The sequence below is a fragment of the Diabrotica virgifera genome, chromosome 2 (genome assembly GCF_917563875.1).
Source record: "Diabrotica virgifera virgifera chromosome 2, PGI_DIABVI_V3a".
In the NCBI taxonomy this organism is placed as follows: Eukaryota; Metazoa; Arthropoda; class Insecta; order Coleoptera; family Chrysomelidae; genus Diabrotica; species Diabrotica virgifera.
Genome location: NC_065444.1, coordinates 197,021,912 through 197,043,000, shown reverse-complemented (window position 1 = coordinate 197,043,000; position 21,089 = coordinate 197,021,912). Strand labels below are relative to the sequence as shown.

General features: G+C 31.6%; 1 protein-coding gene across 1 annotated transcript in view; it reads left to right on the top strand.

Moving 5' to 3' along the window:
• The first annotated feature begins 1,638 nt into the window (after positions 1-1,638).
• Positions 1,639-21,089, top strand: part of LOC114330510 (GTP-binding protein Di-Ras2) — a 32,101-nt gene continuing 12,650 nt past the window's right edge. Inside the window, exon 1 of the mRNA XM_028279854.2 lies at positions 1,639-2,060. Coding sequence (XP_028135655.1) covers positions 1,923-2,060 — 138 coding nt within the window. The 5' untranslated portion in view covers positions 1,639-1,922. The remainder of the gene's footprint in view (positions 2,061-21,089) is intronic.

Here is a 21,089-nt window from a genome sequence, read left to right as displayed (position 1 = left end):
GTCGATCGACTGCGCCTCTTCCAACTGAACCGTCGTGACCACAGTATATAGACGTTCCACAGTAAAACCACTCCTCTGTCGGCGCTTTGATCTCAAGAAGTAACCAGCAGTACGCAATTGGCAATTCACCAGTGGTGGATGCGGGTTTTCCCTGTTAAAATCCGTATGTTTCTATGCGACTAATAGCAATGCAAGAGTGGGGCAAAAGTGACTAAGAATATTGCGCGGTCGCCATGCGCGACTACAGATTTTACTTCCAATTTTTCGGAGAGTGGTTCTACTGTCGTGACCGTGACCGACATAAAATTCGTTTAACCGGGATTTAATCGGGACAGAAAGTACCGGCGCTAAAACAATGAAAGCACTACCCGTCTGTTTTTAAACCAAGAGGAGTAATTCAAATTTATCGCGCCGTAATGCTTGTTTGTAATTAGTCAAACCTCAGGCAAATTTACTCCCTGAGACATGTTAACCGTAGACAAGGCATACTGAGCTACTGAGCAAAAAGCATAACGCGCGGCAGTCGATCGGTGGTCCATCTATATCTCTTTTTACTAAGCGATACCGCTCATATGACGGACAAAGATGGCTAGACCACTCGTAATGAATATTGACCAATGGCGTCCTTGATATTGGTGTTACACCTCGATGCACAGAGCGGCCCATAGCTAGCCTAATCTACATGTAATATTATCTATGCTTACTCCACTGTTATGAAGTTTTGACAATAATGACATTTATAAAATTTTAACTCTTCTGGCATTTCACATGATCTTAACCAAAGATCTTATATGTACACATAGATTTGGCCAACTCCGAAAAATAGCGTAACGCGGAGCAGTTCTGGTCGGTGGTCTATCGCTCTCTACCGGCGCTTAATTTTCTCTCTCTAGCATATGATGGCCGCCGCCTCTGTGTTTCTGTCGTTCCGTTACTCGCACCTCTTGGTAGATACGCTCACACTCGCACGACAGACAAAGATAGCTAGACCACCGTACTTGATATCGACGTTACAACCCGATGCATTGAGTGGCATATCCCTAGCCAAGTCTACTCTCTTTACATGTCTCTGGTCTTAACACGTTGACGGACAGAACGTCTATAGACGTCTAATATTCATTGGTGTAATGTGACACAACGTCCATAGACGTTGCATTTTTTCCTACTCTACTTTGCAAAATACATGTGTCACAACACTTGCTTATGCATTTGACGCACTGTCCGTCAACGTGTTAAGTTACATCGGCGATTTTTTGTGTTTTCTGCGTTATTTCTTTAATTTTTAGATTTTTACTCGACTTTTGTATAAAAAAACATTTGTTTTTAGAACTCTTTAGCGACGTATTAATAGTATAATATAATGTGTATGGATTACCGTCGAAAACTGATATGATCATGGTCAACCAAAAAAAAAAGATGTATTTGGTGCTTTTTCTAGTGACTTTCTTGGGTGTGAATCTGTTTTTGTAGGTTATTCCTCTTGGTTTAAAAACAAACCATATAGTAAATATTAACGTTAAAATAATATTGTATGTACGTCTATGGTATACTTGGCTGAATTTGAAACACGATATTATTCCATTATGTAAAAGGCCACCACCCACGTTATGTCTGTTGTCATTAATAGCTAGTTCAAAAACTCCTCAAGAGGTGGCTCAAAACAAGAATCAATAATAAAATTTTTTAGTTTCACAATGACGTTATTATTTTAGACAAAAATTATTTAATATTTTCAAAATTTAAAAGAAGTTTATTCAGATATTCTTGACGAAGACAACCTCAACTTAGTGTTCGGGAGTAATGTATATAAAAAATCGTAATAACTTGTCGCTATCATTGGTAATATAACCTCTTTTTTTATTTTTATTATAAAATTGGAGCACTCCTAAATTATTGCCAAAACGTAAAATAAAAGTGAAACGATGCCGGAACAGAGCAACGACTACCGGGTGGTAGTTTTCGGAGCCGGCGGGGTGGGAAAAAGTTCACTGGTTTTGAGATTTGTGAAAGGGACTTTTCGGGAGAGCTACATACCTACCATCGAAGACACATATCGACAAGTAAGGGGGCACAGTAGATGCTTCTTTTACGTTTACGTTACACCGTTTTGTTTTCAGTTATTGTTGCGTTATTTTGCTACTTGATGTATTTTTGTTTATTTTTGGCTTGATGTTTTATTTTTGGTAAGTAATTTTTATTGGTTATTTATTTTTTAGTTTTTAGTAATTATAGAATACTTATTTACTACTTATACATGTATTTACTTTTACTATTTTACTTGACAAACCTTAAAAAATTGTGCTATAGGTAATGTACATTAATTTCAGGTAATAAAAAACTGGTACACTTTTTTTTTCCAATGTAAACCTGTGTTCAGACTGGACACAATGGTTCGTGAATCACTTTGTTGTTGCCATCACAGATAACGGAATTGCACTAAATCTAAATACATATAAAAAAATAACGTTTAAAAATGTATAAAGTTTTTAGATTGGTATTATTTTTATCATTAACAATTGACCATCGTTGAAGAAACCTGGGAAAGCTCGGCCGAAGATGAAAATTTATCACTAAATTTAATTAACTCAGTGCCCAGAAAATTACAAAAAGTGATTATTAATATATTGGAGCTATGACAAAATATTAATATTTCAGCAATTTCGAATTGTAATACATATATACAGTTGAGTCCAGGATTCTTTAATACGTCATCATTTTAAAGCATACGAAATAAGTCGGTTTACTAAACGCAACAGCAAGTGAAAGTTGCTACTGTTCCGATCACGATTATAAAATTTGACCTTATCAAATAAATAGAATGTCAAAAAATGTAAGTTTTGCTTTAGAATTTTGATGTAGAACTACAGCTACATTTGAAGTAGCTTAATAACTTTTAACACGTTGACGGACAGTGTGTCAAATATATAAGCTACATCAATGGAAATTAGACAGATGTTCTGTTCGTCAATGTGTTAATATCAAATGATGAAAGGGTTGCCAATGCGAGTCCATTATACTATTGGATTTAGAAATTGAGTCAGTACTTGCAATCTTACAGTTTAGACGCTGTAGAACAGTCTTGTTACTGATATCTTGTAGTTTGTAATTGTGGAAGACTGTATGTACCTACTGGGCCTGATGATGAGGCAAATAATGTAAGCCTCGAAACCTGTTGCCCCATAATTTGTAAAACCTAATAAATACAAACTCTAAGATTGCAAGTAGTTTGCGAGTATTGACTCAATTTCTATATCCAATAGTCTTTTAATATCGTTAGTGATTAATAAATAATTAAATAATTTATAAAAAAATTCAATAACATATTTTCTTTTTGTAATTTTATTCACTTTGGTGGAAACTTAAACAGCTATTATTGCTTAACTGTGTGAATGAGGTTAGCTTTGTATGTTGTAAAAATTAATGGCAAAACTTACCATAAAATTTCAAACTAAAAAATAAAATTAGTTGTGAAAACAACAACAACAATAAAAAACTTCAAAATGCAAAACAACAAAAAATTCAACAGACTGACAGCCACAAAAGTAAACACACCAGAAACGTCACAAATTGTACTTAAAATCTGAAAACTTGCCCAAACTTCTTTTATTGTACCCATCTCTTTTCAATGTACTGAGTCTAGAGCGTTCATAAAATGAAAACATGTTTTTACTTAATAACAGGCGGTAGCTGGTTTGTCTTTAGTTTCATGCGTGGAAGAGAATGATGCTAGATAAAAAGTATGTGTTTTGTCTTGCCATGTATTAATCACACACGGGTAAAAAACCCTGGACTCAAGATTATTTAATATTTTCATAAATTATTATAAAACACCAATCAATGTATGGGTACTTAATTGAGATGACGGAAGATTACAAAATTAATAGGAGAATTTTTTAGAATGTATGTTTAAATTAATGTGACTGACTGATCGAGAATGCTTGATATTGTTTTAGTTTTTAGCATATTAAAAATTTGCTGTCTGTCGCACAGCCCTGCTTTTAGCTAGTTTGATATAATATTTTAGTTGAACTGGCAACGTTGCCCTAGAAAATGACACATGTGACAAGATCAACTTACACAACTTGAAAAACACGATTTTCAGTTATAATTGTACCAGTTTTTTATGAGGTGAAGTGTACAAGTTTGTGTTTATGGCCATTTATGAGCCCTAACAATATCAAGTTAAGTATTAAAAAGTTCTTCAATAACCATATTTATAAGTTCCAAAAGGTAACAATAATTCTATAATAATGTTCTGTGAAGATACACATATTTTGTCATATAAAACAGTAATTATTTTAATGCCAAAGTGTAACAATTCGAGTTGTTACACTGTTTTCTCATAACTAATGATTCCTGACTTGTTACACTTTGGAACTGGTATATCGAACTACAGTGGACTCTCTCTATAACGAACACGGATATTAAGAGGTTTCACTTATAACGAGGTACACTAGATGTCCCATGAAATTCCTATTGAACTATAACACCTCTATAACGAGGCATATTTGGTTATAACGAGGAAAAATGAAATAAAAGAATATGTTTCTTTACCTGTTTTTAGTGCGGTAATGGCTATAAATAAATACTCCATCTGCCTGTATACAGAAATGCCCAACATCTGTGTTATTATCGAGGTCAGTGCTGTATAAACTCCACCGCCTGTAATAAACTTTTTCCTGTTTATCTATCAGCCGATATTGAATATTGTAGGAAATTTACAATTTACGATAGCGAAGTCTCATTGTTCAGGTCGACCATCGACACCTAATAAACTATGTAAACCGACACCTAATAAACGTGAAGCATCAAACATTTCAATATTATTGTTGTCTGGTATAACGAGATCCGCTTATAACGAGGTAATTAGTCTGCCATTTCAGTTCTCGTTATTCGCAGTGTGCAAGTACTTGGAAGAAGAATTTATTCAAAATTTATTCAAAAATTAGGTAACCCTAATATACAGTTAAAATTTAGATATTTTATAATATGTATATACAATTTAAATTATTTGACAATAGAAAAGTGTACAATATCCAAGTCAAAAATAAAACAAAAAAACACTTAAAATATTCCATTACAATACAAGCATTAAAAATACTACATTACTCAAAATATTACATTAAACTACACGCAGTTAAAACCACATTTAGAAGCCACATGAGACATTAAATACGATTTGCAACATAATTCCTTAAATTTTTTCTATACATGTTCATTGAGGTCTTCAACTTGAGTTCCATTGGCAACTTATTGAAATTATCAAAACCCTTATAGAGAAGTGAGTTCATAGCACCTGTAGTATTGGTTCTGCTGATGTAAATATTATTAGAATTTCTCGTAAAATAAGGGTGAATATCTGAATTGTAACTAACAAGATCGAGAAACTATTTAGGTGCCAATCCATGTACAATTCTAAAAATCAATACCATGGTCAAATAAAAAAGACGTTGCGATACCGAAAACCACTGCAAAGTATTCAACATCAATGTGACAGGTGTTAATCTACTTGTACGTAAAATGATCATCATTCCACGATTCTTTAATTTTTGTAATTTGGCTAGTTGGTTAAGATTTAAAAGATATAAGATGGATGCACAAAAATCAAAATGAGGTTGGATTATCGATTTATATACAGTGATCCTTGACTGAAGTGATAAATTTTTAGAAATTCTTGTAAAGAAATACAATTTTTTTGCTAGTTTTTACACATATACTCGAGATGCTTGTCGAATGATAGAGTATTATCTAATTGAAAACCAAGATATTTAATTTGTGTCACTAGTTCAATTGGTTCCCCATCAATGTTTAACATTATATTGTTAGTATTAAGACTCCTGTACTTAAATTTAGATGTAACTATCATGGCTTTTGTCTTACTTACGTTTAATTTAAGTTTATTAAGTTTTAAGTACTTAGACACTGAACATAAAACATGATTCATTTTGTCAACCGCCCCTTCAATAGAACTATCGCTACAAGCCAAAAGGGTATCATCAGCGAAAAGGTTAATAAATTCACAGTTCACAAACAAATTTATATCATTTAAATATAATATAAAAAGCAATGGTCCAAGTACACTACCCTGCGGTACACCAACGTTATTACTGACAGTTTCGGATAATACATCAGAGATTTTTACTCTTTGCTTTCTGTCAGTTAAGAAGTTCCTTAGCTAATTCAGAACAGCTCCATTAATGCCATAGGTTTTTTAGCTTATCCAATAAAATGTATCTATCAATCGTTTCAAATGCTCGTTTAAGATCTAGAAAAACTGCAACTGTATAATTATTTCTATCTATTTCTTGTTCAAATTTACATATTGAGAGTTGAACAGCCGCTTCACATGAATGATTCTTACGAAAACCAGATTGATGATTAATTAAAATATGGTTCAAATCTATGTGATCAAGAATTTGCACCTATACAACCGTTTCCAATACTTTCTCCAAAGCCGGTAACATGTTGATAGGTCTAAATTCGCTACGAAGGGATACGTTAAACGATCGTGCGCGAATAGCGGAGAAATATTGCAACTTTCTTAAATAATTCATATTGTCAATTGAAATTGTCAAATTGACGTACATTTCATATCTACTGTCATTGAAAAAGAAAAATTATATGTTGCTCCACAATATTGATATGATATGCAATTATTATATAAAGGTAAATTTAATTAATTGTATTTTGCTTGCAGTACTGCATTTTAATAACTAATTTTATTTACTGCATACAATTGTTTACTTTTAATAACATAACCTGAATCTTATTTTTTCTTCTTATAATTTTTTTGGACTATGGCCTTGACAATTATCCAGTAACCAGGGCCAATATAATTAAAAGTGCGAAAAAGTTGCAGAGCGTAGAAATAGGTGTCACTTTGCCGAACTTGCACGGTCCCAATAGAGGGAGTCTACTGTATACAGTATGTAATGTAACAAAAATGCAGGTCATAAATTAAATCACATATTCTGGGACCAAAAATAGCCCGATTGAACCTAACTTACCTTAGTACAAATATGCACATACAAAAGTTACAACCCTTTGAAGTTACAAAATGAAAATTGATTTTTTCCAATATATCGAAAACTATTACATATAGATTTTTTATTGAAAATGGACATGCGGCATTCTTATGGCAGGAACATATTAAAAAAAATATAGTGAAATTTGTGCACCCCATAAAAATTTTATGGGGGTTTTGTTACCTTAAACCCCCCCAAACCTTTGTGTATGTTCCAATTAAATTATTATTGTAGTACCATTAGTTAAACACAATGGTTTTAAAACTTTTTTGCCTCTTAGTACTTTTTCGATAAGCCAGTGTTTATTGAGAATTTTTGAATATTTGTCGAATCCACCACATATTTGAATATTGTTAAGTACGATTAGTAATAATATGAAAACTTATTTATAATTTACATTTTTAGGTATATTTTGAAACATATTAAAAAAGAAGCCACATCTTGATAAAAGGTCCCATATCGAAAAAATACTAAGAGGCAAAAAAGTTTTAAAAACACTGTGTGTAACTAATGGTACCACAATAATAATTTAATTGGAATGTACATCAACATTCAACAAAACCCGCCATACAATTTTTATGTAAACATTAAAAAAGAAGCCGCATCTCGATAAAAACGGGCTTATCGAAAAAATACTAAAAGGCAAAATAGTTTTAAAAACATTGTGTTTAACTAATGGTACCACAATAATAATTTAATTAGAATGTACACAAATGTTTGGGGGGGTTTAAGGAAACAAAACCCCATAAAATGTTTATGGGGTGTACAAATTTCACTGTTATTCTGTTTTAAGATGTTCCTACCATAAGAATGCAACATGTTCATTTTAAATAAAAAATCTCCAACAGTTTTCGATATATTGAAAAAAATTTATTTTCATTTTGTAACTTCAAATGATTATTTTAACTATTTTTATGTGCACATTTGTACTAAGGTAAGTTGGGTTCAATCGAACTATTTTTGGTTCCAGAATACCTATCTGATTTAATTTATTACCTGCATTTTTGTTACACCCTGTATATTAAAGTATATTAATAATAAAATATTGAAATAGCTGGGTTTCTAAAACCTTTGGATTGCAGTGCAGAAAAATAAACAGAAATATTGCATAATATTGTGGCAACTAAATGTTCAGACAATTCAATTAAGAAGTTACTATTTTAATATGGAGTTATATCACCACACTCCTTTACAACCGCAGTAATTCTGTCTGGCATTGTTCTTACTAAGAATTGACATAAGTTAGGGTTGAAACTATCCCATAATTCACCTAGTTTTCACTTCAACTTACTGATGGTTCTCTGGGGATCAATATGCAATTTCTGATTTATCTTATACCACAATATTTCAATAACATTAAGGTCTGGACTTTTCGAAGGCTATGAGAGGACTTTAATATTATTGTCTCCAAATCATGTTTTAGTTGTTTTAGCCATCTGGCATGTGTTACCATTCTGCTGGAATAGAAAATTCAAGTCCAGGTAGTAGTAGTTCTGCTGTAGTCTTGTATCGTGAGCACCTGGTAATACAAGAGTAGTTTTCAAAATTTCTTGGTACTTTGTGCCTTCCACCACCTCTTATCGTCCTAGACCTACTGATGAAATGCACACCCAAATTATGATTCCTTTGGGAAACTTGATGCTTAGTTCTTTTGAGACAATCTTTATGGAATGCTTAATTTTTACTGCTGATAACCCATTTTTGAAAGTCCTCCACCCAAATATCAAATTTAAATTTGTCACTGAATATGACTAGACCAGTCATCAACGTCCATGAAACTTTGATCTTGCCCAATTGAAGTGATTTGCTTTTTTTGTCTAAAACATTACGAATAATGAAAAAATTACGCATTCAACATAAAATTATAATTCAACCTTATAAAAACTGAGTCCTGATTTTTGTATCAATTATTGATAGGTAGTTCATAAAGTGTCTCGTTTGCTAATTTTTACTAGTAATCATTGATCTCTATCAGACATAATTCCCTATCTAGCCGAACTTTTGCCTTAGCTTGGACACTACTTCCACTCTCACAATAATCCAATAATGCTAAGTATGTCCTCAACTGTAGACTTAGCTGGATCTAATTTTACCCTGAGAATATTTTTAATCATCAATTTACGAAATTTAGTTTGTGTCACACTTCCTCTGACCATTTTTGAATAAATATTGGCTGCATTCAGCAGAAAACTGCGATGACTAATCGATTACTTAGCGATGTGTAATCGCTAACTATTCTTCTGAATGGTATACTTTCATGTACATACGAAATAGGTTATGACAACTGTCACATTTTTCAAAATGATTTGCAAATACGTGAAAGACACCTCAAGAACAGAAATGAAAATTATTATGAAATGGTAATTTATCGATAACCCCGTTTAATTCATACATAGTTTCAAATTCTTGAATTTCTTGCGACATAGGTAAACCATAGGTCCATACGAATAATCCAACAAAGCAGCTCAGATATTTATCAGCGTGATTTATATGCCTTTCAGCCTTCAATTCATGTTTTTTTAAAGATACCTAACTTAAAATTACGTGTTACACACACGTCATACGTCAATCTTATTTTGATTTGCTAAGTAATCATATTTCAAAACCGATGTTTAAAATGGCGACCGATAAGTCATCGAATGATAACTAATCGACAATTTATGTGGCATTCAGCAGAAAATCACTAAGCGATTAGTCATCGATTGAGTCTGCTGAATGCACCCATTGGGTGCATTCAGCAGACGCAATCGCTAACTAATCGATTAGTAATCGATTTGTGATTTACATGCTGAATGTCACAATTTATGTGGCATTCAGCAGAAAATCACTAATCGATTAGTTAGCGATTGTGTCTGCTGAATGCACCCATTGTATCAGAGCTTTTCGTTGAAGGTTTCTTATGAGTAACTGTCAAGCATGGGCGCCCATATAAAAATTTTCAGGGGGGGACCAGACGTGAAGATTTTGCACATTACATTTTGTACACTTTGAGTAACTATATACAGTTTAAAACAACCAAAAAGCCGGGGGGGCACGACCCCCCCCCCCGCCCATGGTTATGGGCGCGTATGCTGTCAAGAGACTTACTACTTATGATGAATTACTGTCAAAGTTATTTATTTTATATGTGGTAACTAGATAATTCTGAACATTTAGTTGCCATGTTATTCAATTTTTTGTTTATTTTTCTGCCAACACTGCAATTCAAACTTTATAGAAACCAAGCCATTTCAATATGTAATTATTAAGAACCAACATCAGCGCGTCATCAATATTACTTCGGGAGATAGTAGCACACCTTTTTTCAAAAGTTCTGCGAAACTTTAGCAACAGTGCATCGGCATTATTTGACAAAACTAAGATGAAGGCTGAATATTGTGACAATATACTCAAAGGTGCGCTAAATGGAAGTAATAGAAAACAATTTTATTATAAGTAAATAAAAATAAACCAAAATACCTAGGTGAAAATTTTATTAAAAGCGTGTATTTTGTTGTTTTTATTTAAATTTAAATTTCAAACTATCGATGATATTTCTAGAATAAAAAATCGTCCCAAAACTTTATATACTCGCATTAGAATTTGAAATATTTTTACTTAAAAAATATGCTTATAGTCGATTCACTAATCTGAAACATAGCTGTCTATACTACAATCACAATAAAGATGCATTATATAGAAATGCATGTTCTGAAATAGACCTGAAACAGAAACTACAAGCAGGAAATAGAACTTACCACAAAAATAAAAAAATATTAAAAGATAAAAAATTAAGCAGAAATACAAAGATGCAAATATATAAGACTACCATAAGGCCAGTGGTAATGTATGCCATAGAAACCAACACCCTAAGGTTAAAAGAAGAAGAACAGCTGAAAATATTTGAAAGAAAAATAATGCGCAACATTCTGGGACCAAAAGTAATAAATGAAAACGAAAGAAGACCCTGGATGAACCACGAAATAGAACAATGGATGGAAGGAGAAAACATAGTGAAAGAAGCAAAAGCACGAAGAATAAGGTGGTATGGTCATATAAGTAGAAAAAGTGAAGATGATCCCATTAAAGTTATTACCAACTGGATACACCTTGAGACAAGAGCACGAGGCAGAAAAAAAGCAAGATGGAAACAGCAAGTCGAAAACGACTTATGAGTTATGGGAATTCGAAACTGGAAAAAAAAGACTGAGAACGGAAATGAGTGGAGAAAAGTAGTGACGGAAACGAAGACACACCAGAAGCTTTGAGGAGACATGTTAGAAGAAAAGTGGACTGATCCCCCATGTCTTAATGGATCATTAAAGTGAAAAACAGCTATAACTTCCACGGGAGTGTACAGCTTATATACATATACATATAGAACTAAACAAACCAAAACACGTTGAATCGCCGCCGCCTACGAAAAGTATAACTCCGAAAAATGCCGTTAAGAGTAGAACTTTCAATGAACGCCGCGAAAAATATTATTTTTGATTATATGATTGTGAAAATTATAATCCCTAATAAAGTGTTAGCGAAAAAATTTAGTTTTTGAGGAGTATCAGCAAAAACATCATTTCTGTTTGTGGGTCCAAGAAAATTATAATTACTAAAAAGTTCTCAGAAATAATTGTTTTCGTCGGCATCTATTATGAACTAAATCTTTTCGTTATAAATATTTTGGGAGTTATGATCTTCGCGGAGACACATATAAAAAAGAATTGTGTCGTCAACACTTATCAAAGAGTTATTATTTTCAGTGGAAATGTATTAAGAATCACATTAATCATAGGTACCACCGGAATGTTCGAGGACCACTCCCAAATAATGATTTGGGAGTGCTCCTTGTGCTTGTTTATTTCTGTGCATCTTTATTTTGATTGTAGTGTAGACAGTTGTGTTTCAGATTAGCGAATCGACTATACCTACAAAACAATTAATAATAATCTATTTTTTCAAATAGTCCGACAACTTAGCTCTATTACACAAAAATATAATAAATTAATTATAAACAAACACTACTTCCCTATGGATCAACACTAACGAATTCCAATATCTTAGAAAATAACACTACTGCACTGAACAGATATCGATATAAATAAGAGAATCAGGATATTACACTTCGAAAAAACCGACGGAGGTTTATCAAAATGACAGTGACTATTTCTCTATGTTGCCTAATCAGTTATTAGTTATAATATTTTCGATTTCTTGTTACAGATAATCAATCTTAGTAGTTCCAATGTGACACAAAATCTAGGCATGGGATAAAAAAGTTTATTTAAAGGAAGTGTATTATTTTATTCTTCTTAATGGCGGTACAGGCTCGATTTTGTAATATTTTATTTAATTATAAAGTAATTTCACCATTCTAACATATTTCTCAAATTGGGCTCTGTACCTCCATTCTTTACTATATTACGAATATGTGTGCAAAATATCTCAACAAAATATTCAAAATTAAAGCTGAAATCTTAGTCCATGTGGTGAGACCGCTCCCGTCTGAAAAAATTTCTGATTCGGCTTCTTTGCGGATTCATATTCAAAAATGTTCCCTTTAAACAAATCTGAAGGGTGCCGGGCTGAATTTTTGAGCAGAAATTGTTTTAAACAATTTTTTAAACAAATACAAAAGATCACCGTTTTTGCTCTGAAACATATTTTTTTAGGTTTTTTGGGTCATTCTAAACAAGAAAGTTATCTTATGATTTTTCTCACAAATTGATAGTTTTCGAGTTATAGGCGATTAAAAATCTAAAAAATACGAAAATACCTTCAATATTCATATTTAAAATAGTATTTTTGAGGTTGCCAAGTACATATATTATAGTTTAAACATTCATTTTCAAGATCCTGAAGAGTGATCGGGTCTAATTTCAATTTACACCGTTGTTATTTAATTGTTAAATATGTGTTTCCATCCGATTTTTTTGCCGTTGCGGCGCGCTCTATTTCAACAATCTCCTATTTTCCGCTGAAAATTTTTTTTAGATTCTTTGGGACATTTTAAATAAAATAAATATCTTGTCATTTTTCTCAAAAGTTTATAGTTTTAAAATTATAAGCGATTTAAAATCCGAAAAAAGCGAAAATGCACATTTTTGGATTTTAAATCGCTTATAACTTTAAAACTATTAACTTTTGAGAGAAATGACAAGAAACTTATTTTATTTAGAATGTCCCAAAGAATCTAAAAAAAATATTTTTCGGAGAAAAATAGGAGATTGCTGAAATCGAGCGCGCCGCACCGGCAAAAAAATCGGATGGACACGCATATTTAACAATTAAACAACAACGGTGTAAATTGAAGTTAGTCCCGATCACTCTTCAGAATCTTGAAAATGAATGTTTAAACGACAATTTAAGTACTTGGCAACCTCAAAAATACTATTTTAAAAATGAATATTGAAGCCTAGAAAATTCGTATTTTCGCATTTTTTAAATATATGACCTATAACTCGAAAACTATCCATTTTTGAGAAAAATCACAAGATACCTTTCTTGTTTAGAATGACCCAACAAACCTAAAAAATATGTTCCAGCGGAAAAAAGGTGATCTTTTGTATTTGTTTAAATAAATTGTTTAAACAATTTCTGCCCAAAAAATTCCGCTCGGCACCCTTCAGATTTGTTTAATGGGGACATTTTTGAATATAGTCCGTTCTTTAACGGTAAAATATTGCAAAACCTCTAAATTTTAAAGAACCGCTTGGATTGGCATGAATTTTGGCATACACATAGCTAACAAGTCAAAGAAAATAAGTGATATTGTGCCGATATGTGCTTTTGCCCTGGGGGTGGTTTTCACCCCCAGTTGGGGACTAGAGTCTGTAGCACCCAACAAAAAGAAATTTCGCAAGGCTATGATTGGCTACAAAATCCCGGCTTGCGATTGGTTAGAAAGCTCAGTGTGATCATAACATAATATAACCTAAAATTTAAATTTTAGTTGACAGTTGTTTGTTGTTTTAATGTCTGTGCAATATCCACTAAAAATAAACAAAATATAGAACAATAATAATAATAATTATAATGATTTTCTAAAGAAATATATGCTTTAGAAAGATGTGTTATAACCACAGCACACAAACAGTAATTACTAACACAGAATGAAATGATGTCTGAACCTAGCATGGATAATTGAAAAGCACAAATAATCCGAACATAGATTATTAAGGAAGCCGACCCTCATAGGGATAAGGCAAAGAGAATGATGAATTTGATAAATTTTTTAACTGCAGATCATACAGGTCTCTATGCAGATGATTCAACAATTATTGTTCAACTGAAGTCAGAACTCATATCCAAAATTAACTTGGTAGCACAGGAATTTACAACCTGGTGTAAAATGAACTCTTTAATGGTATATGTATATGCAAAGAAAACTATTTGTATGCAGTGCTACTCGTGCAGTAAGCCATCCCATGATTATAAGATCACAGTTAGTTCTGAGGAAATACCTTTTAGTGATACAACAGTATTTCTTGGTAGCATTCTAGAAAGTAATATGACATGGGATGAAAACATTACTAAAGTCTGCAAAAAAATGAATAAGGGTTAGTATGCGATCCTTCAGTTGAAAACTCTATTTAATACCAATCAATTGATAAGTGTGTACTATGCATTGGTTTACTCATATAATATATGAGTAGGGAAACTCTTCTAGAGTTTTTGTAACTAAAAAGAGAATTCTTAGATTGATATTTAATATCTATCGATAATAGAAAATCATGTCGTAAATATTTTATTGAACAAAGACTGACTTTCCATGCTTTATATATTTATAAGTGCATTATTCATGTTAAAACTAAATTTCAAAATTTTACTCTCAACTCTGTCTATCATAATTACACGACAAGGCACGGGAGGTTGATAAGCGTGTGTGTAAACATTTCACAACTCTTTTTGATACTAGTCCTGATTTTACAGGATCTAAATTTTACAATTGTTTGCCACTTGATATGAGAAATGAAAATAATATTCAAAAATAAATTAAAATCATGCTTGATCAAATTATGTGTTTACAACCTAAATGATTACTTTGACTTAATAAAAGACTACAAGGAATGAGGACCGACGGGTTCAGAGACGCTCTATATTGCATAATATCTTTTTTTATTAATTTATAGTTTGTTGATTATGTTTTATATAATTGTCCTGTATGACTTGTTGATTATGTTCTATGTAACTACATATATGACTTGTCCTATACTACTGTGCTTAGAGAAAACACTGTATCTGACAAAAATTAAATTTTTACTTCTTTCTAACCCAAATGTGCATATATATCTTATTTGCTTACTAAAAATGACGTAAGTTAAACCAAAACACATTAAACACACTGCATCTTATGCCGTATCTTGTGTACATGTATACAAATACTTAAACAAAAATCGATTTTACTCAAATGTGATGTCTATGCAGATATGGTGTTTTCGCTAATTATGGCAGTAGGTATATCACACTGTCATCTAAATGAATTAATAAAGATATTCTATTCTATAAACAGTATTACATTTGCTTTTGTTCATTGTACACAAATTTATTTTGTAGGAACTAATCTTTAGTTTTCGTAAACAAATATTTAAAATTTTCTATTGCTTTCTAGTTACGTTTCTTTATGAGTGTTTCCATGTTTTCTGTAGGTATCTGGTCTTATAGCATCTTCAAAGTATTTTAATTGTTGGACCTGGTGGTTTGTTAAATTTGAGTTTGATCACCAGTCTGACTTAATTTTCAAGTATATCAGGTTGTTTTCTGTTTTGTTAGGGGTTTAGTGAATGAGTTCCTAGAGTTGATCATCTTTATATAGATCCCTGCTTCTCTATTTGTTCTCAGTATTCCTGTGTATTCTCCAATAGATATGCTCTTTCATTCTCTACTCATTCTATGTAATATTTCAAAATATACTTGAGATGTACTTTTTGTAAATTTTGTAAAATAAAATAAATTTCTTTTAGATAAGTATGTGCTTTTATTTCATAAAACTTTACATAAAATAATATTTTTAACTATGGGAAATAGTGCTTTAATACTTACACATATTATTATAATCTACAAGCTACAGAAAACCCCTGGTGATATTATAATATTTTAATATGTTATTAGTTGGAAATTATAATATTTATTCAAAACATGAGAACAGCTAGTACTGCCACGATTATTGCAATTCTGTATGTATGAAATACATTAATAGCTGCCAAATATACAAAATGAAGTATGTACTGCGACAAATCTACATGAAGCTTTTAATTTAATAAAGTTTATGTAGTGGAAGATAGCTGTCAACCCTGACAAACCTCAATTCGTTTGGTTCAAGAAAAGAATAAACATGTTGGAAGAACAACCTGTCCTTAATCTTTAACTCATAAATAGAGTGGAAAAATAGCTACGGGTCACTCTAGATCTAGACAAAATGTGTGTATGTGTGTGCAGAACACTAAGAATTTGACTAAATATTACATTTGGCATTTTTCAAATTAAAAGAGATACATCAGATAGTAGTCATGTCTTGAAAAAATTGTGTCTTCTATGAAAATAATTGAATCCCATGCTGGAACAATGTTTGCGTAACCACAATAGTTGTATGTTGGTTTTCCAGGAACAAAGTTCTACATGTGCAAAATAATGTACTGCCAAGCATTGGGAATATTAAAAGACTTTACTTGATGCATCCTATAGTCTATCATGTTATCCTCATAAAGATCCTTTTTTCAAATCATTACTACTTGCATATTTTTCTCAAGTTGTCGACAAAATCTGATTTGGCATTTACAACATTGTTCCTGCATAGGATTCAATAATAAAATAAAAATTTGAAATTGAACTATTTTGGTAACACTTGTTATATTCAATGTTTTGTCTTACTATATTATACAAGAGGAAATATCTGCATCTAATAATAACAATAAAGGTCTGCATTTTTTGTTCAAATTCAAACAATACACAAAATATAACATGATAGAATATATTCATATATCGTCGGCCTCAGTGCCAAATCTTGTACATATGTGCATGTTGTGAGATTTTTCAGGAAATGAAAAAAACTCATATATTTTTTATCTTTATCAGAATTAATATCATTTTGCTGAAATGTGAAAAGTACTATACTCTTTAAATTTAGAAATAATATTAAGAAGATTATATCAGTACAGTAGAACCTCGATTATCCGTCAGGGCACCGGACCAATGGTATGACGGATAATCGAAAAGACGGTTAACAGAATATTAAAAAAAATTAAAAATTCACAGTACAACTCTCAAATTTCATTTGTATGGTTTGTTTGACAATATAAGACGGATTTGTGTTCGTACAATCGAATCGATTTAAGATATTCTGAAATTTTTGTTTGTTTTACTGTTGCTTCACATTTTACGACGGCTGAATTTCTTAATCGGCATAAGATCATGGAATCTACTTTATTGGTTTCTTGTTGAGAATACCACTTGATGAATTATTGCATATTCGATGCAGCTTCTCTAGATTATTTATGCAAATCTTTGTCAGTTACAATAAGTTCATCAACATAGCTACAGTCAAATTCCAAGTCTGTGTCAGCTTCTGAATCTGTTGGTCCGCCTTTGTTGCCATTTCAACGATTTCTTTATCTGTCAGTAATGGATAGCCGTTTGTCCTCATCACAAATCAAATTAATTTTTTTTTGTTTTTTTCCATTAAAAGTTTTGCTTATGTAGTCGATACAACTTCTGTATGTACCCTGACGGTTAACAGAGATGACGGTTAATGGAGAGACAGATAATCGAGGTTCGACTGTATTATATTTTAATTATAAATAAAAAAATAGTGGATTTTGTCAATAATGTACATATGAGGTTTGGCTCTGACGATGACGATATACCTCTATGCACAAAATACTAAGAAAAAAATGCTGAAGATCAGTTGGTACCGATTTCAAGAAATCAGCACCTAGACTTTTCATCTTAAGCAAGAGAAAAAAAACACAAATTGAGCATTTTTAGATTAATACATCAATAAAAGTAGCAACATTAACGCCCGGTTTCATAATCAGTTAAAGTGGACTTTAAGTTTTAAGTTGGTACCCCTGTCAATGCAATTCATATGGGTAAATGTCAACGTTAAAGTGAACTTTAGTTAATGTTCACTTTAAGTTGATTATGAAACCGGGCGTAAATCTTCAGATTAACAAGGGCCTACACAACCTACCTGTATATTTGGATAAATATCGTTACATAATTTGTAGCATCATCCCATAAGCACAATGTAAATATGAATGAAAAGATTGCATTTATCTCAAAACTTCGTTTTTTTGGTGTTAGGCCACTGTTGCTCTGCCTCTTATGTCAGTTCTATAAACAGTGATGAGTGTAATAAATTAAGTTGTGAGATAAAAAGAAATAAAACTAGTGTAGGTGGAAAATTTAGCGATACAAACCTATACATTTATATTATATTTATTGTTTTCCACCTTTAGATGTATCGGACGAGTTTGGCAACTGCCACTGTGACAGTTTTAGTTGAAATACTCATCTGATACGTCTAAAGGTGGGAAACAATAAGTAAAATGTAAACTTATAAGTTTTTATCGCTAAATCTCCCACCTCCACTAGTTTCATTTCTGTTATCTCACAACTTAATGTTTCCTACCTTTGCGTTATTTTGCCGGTTATTAGGGCGCTCATCACTGTATAACTTTTTTAAAAAGATATGTTGGTAGTGAGTTTTTGATAATTTTGTGGAACAGACAAGCAGCATGTAGAAATCTTCTCTTTTCCATGCTCAACCATTTTACATGTTTTAAATTTGTGACAAATAGGCTGGTGTCTTTTGAACCCCCCGAATTCTTCCTCTGTCATCTGATCGAATACAATGTCCATTCCACGAATATACGTCTGTTCCAGACCATCGCGACAACGAATGTTAGTGTGCAACATAAGAAGTACGAAACTAAATTGCAAATTACATTCTTGTTTATTGTAATAATTTTTAGAGCCATTTACTTTCGTACTTCTTATGTTGCACACTAAAATATTTGTTGTCGCGATGGTCTGGAACAGACGTATATTTGTGGAATGGCCCATACACAACATCACCATAGTTAAATTTTGATAGGACTAAACTTTCGCAGTTTACTTTTTACTTTGTATGACTGACAGCAGCGATTATGATTGTTCGATGCAGCAAAATTCTTCTTAAACATCCCCAACTTTTGATGAACTATCTTCTCATATTCAGTGATATTTTATTCATTGTCTTTCTAAAAATAGTATATCTGATTAGAAAATTAACATTTCTGTAGCAATTTCTGTATTTCAAGCAATTATTTTTTAATGTGACAGGCTTTATAAATTCTTTATACCTCTAAAATATTTCATTACTTACCAGTAAAATGTTATCTATCTATGCCCTCAGTTTCATTTATTTTGCTTTCAGACATATGCAGCTCTTGGGTTCTCAAGATTTTACATCTCATTTTCTATTTAAATATGTTACATCTTTCTAAAGCATATATTTCTTTAGGAAATCATAAATCATTATAATTAATTATTATTATTATTGTTCTATATTTTGTTTATTTTGTTGAATATTGCTCAGACATTAAAACAACAAACAACTGTCAAATAAAATTTAAATTCTAGGTTATATTATCTTATGATCACAGTCAGCTTTCTAACCAATCGCAAGCCGGGATTTTGTGGCCAATCATAGCCTTGCGAAATTTCTTTTTGTTTGGTGCTACAGACTCTAGTCTCTTGGGGGTGAAAAAATATTCGTCCAAAGAAAGTCAGGAAATTGATAAACTGGCTAATTTTAAGTAACTTTTCTTCTATAGAGTTTTTTCACTAAGTCAATACTTTTCGAGTTATTTGATAGGGAATATGTTCATTTTTTTCAACAAAATAACCACGCTTTTCGACGGTTTTTCGTAAATAACTCAAATAGTAAGTATTTTGTCGAAAAAACATTCATAGCAAAAATATAGCCTGTAAAAAATTTAAAAAAAATGGTGTATCTATCACGTCTCTACACCTAGTAAAAGCAGAGTTATAGCTAATGAAAAATAGGTTCATATTCGTCAAATTCCAGATGGAATACTTTAACGTGAAATAACCAAAAATTAAGCACATATCGGGGAAAATTCATTAAAACTTACTTAAAGTATTTAAAAAAAGCTTCATTTTTGTTTTATAAAAAAAATTTCTAACATCAAAATTAAAAAGTTACGCTCAAAATAAAGTTAGTCCCTTTTGGTTTTGGTAAAAAAAAATCGAGAAAATCACCCCCTAATTAGTATCTTAAATGAACTTAATCGTTACGACTTCACAAGTTTCTTGACTCGTGTATATATTGTTTATATGATCTGTAAGTCTCATCTGTTCAAAGTCCTTATTATTGAAAGGGCTGTAGTTAAAAGGGGTTGAACGAGTCACTGATCACGAATGTATGCAAATTTAGAAACACCAAATCTTAATCAATTTTTGTCTAACAGAAAAACAAAAAAATACATGATATTCAGAAAAGCAAATCTGACTTTTTTTGTTTTTCGAGATTTTTGGTATCTCTAACAATTTTTAAGTTATTTTGAAAAAAAGCATATTTATCAAAATTTAAATTTTTAAAAATTTTACTTTGAAACCAAATTTTTTCAAAAATAAGCACTTTGACTCGATCAAACTTACAGATCATATAAACACAACATAAGTAAAATAATTTGTGGAGCGGTAACGATTAATTTCATTTAAGTTGCTAATTAGGGGGTGGTCTTCCCGATTTTTTTTGCAAAAACAAAAGGAACCAACTTTATTTTGAGCGTAACTTGCTTAAATTTAATGCTAGAAATTTTTGTAAAAACAGAAATAAAGCTTTTTTTAAACAGTTTAAAAAAGTTATAATGGGTGTTCCCCAAAAAGTGCTTAATTTTTTGGATATTTCACGTCGAAATATTGTATTTGAAATTTGGTGAATATGAATCTATTTTTCATTGGCTATAACTCTGGTTCTACGAGATCCAGAGACTTAACGCGTACACCATTTTTTTTACTTTTTTATGTGCTATATTTTTGCTAAGAACATTTTTTCGACAAAATACTTAATTTTTGAGTTAT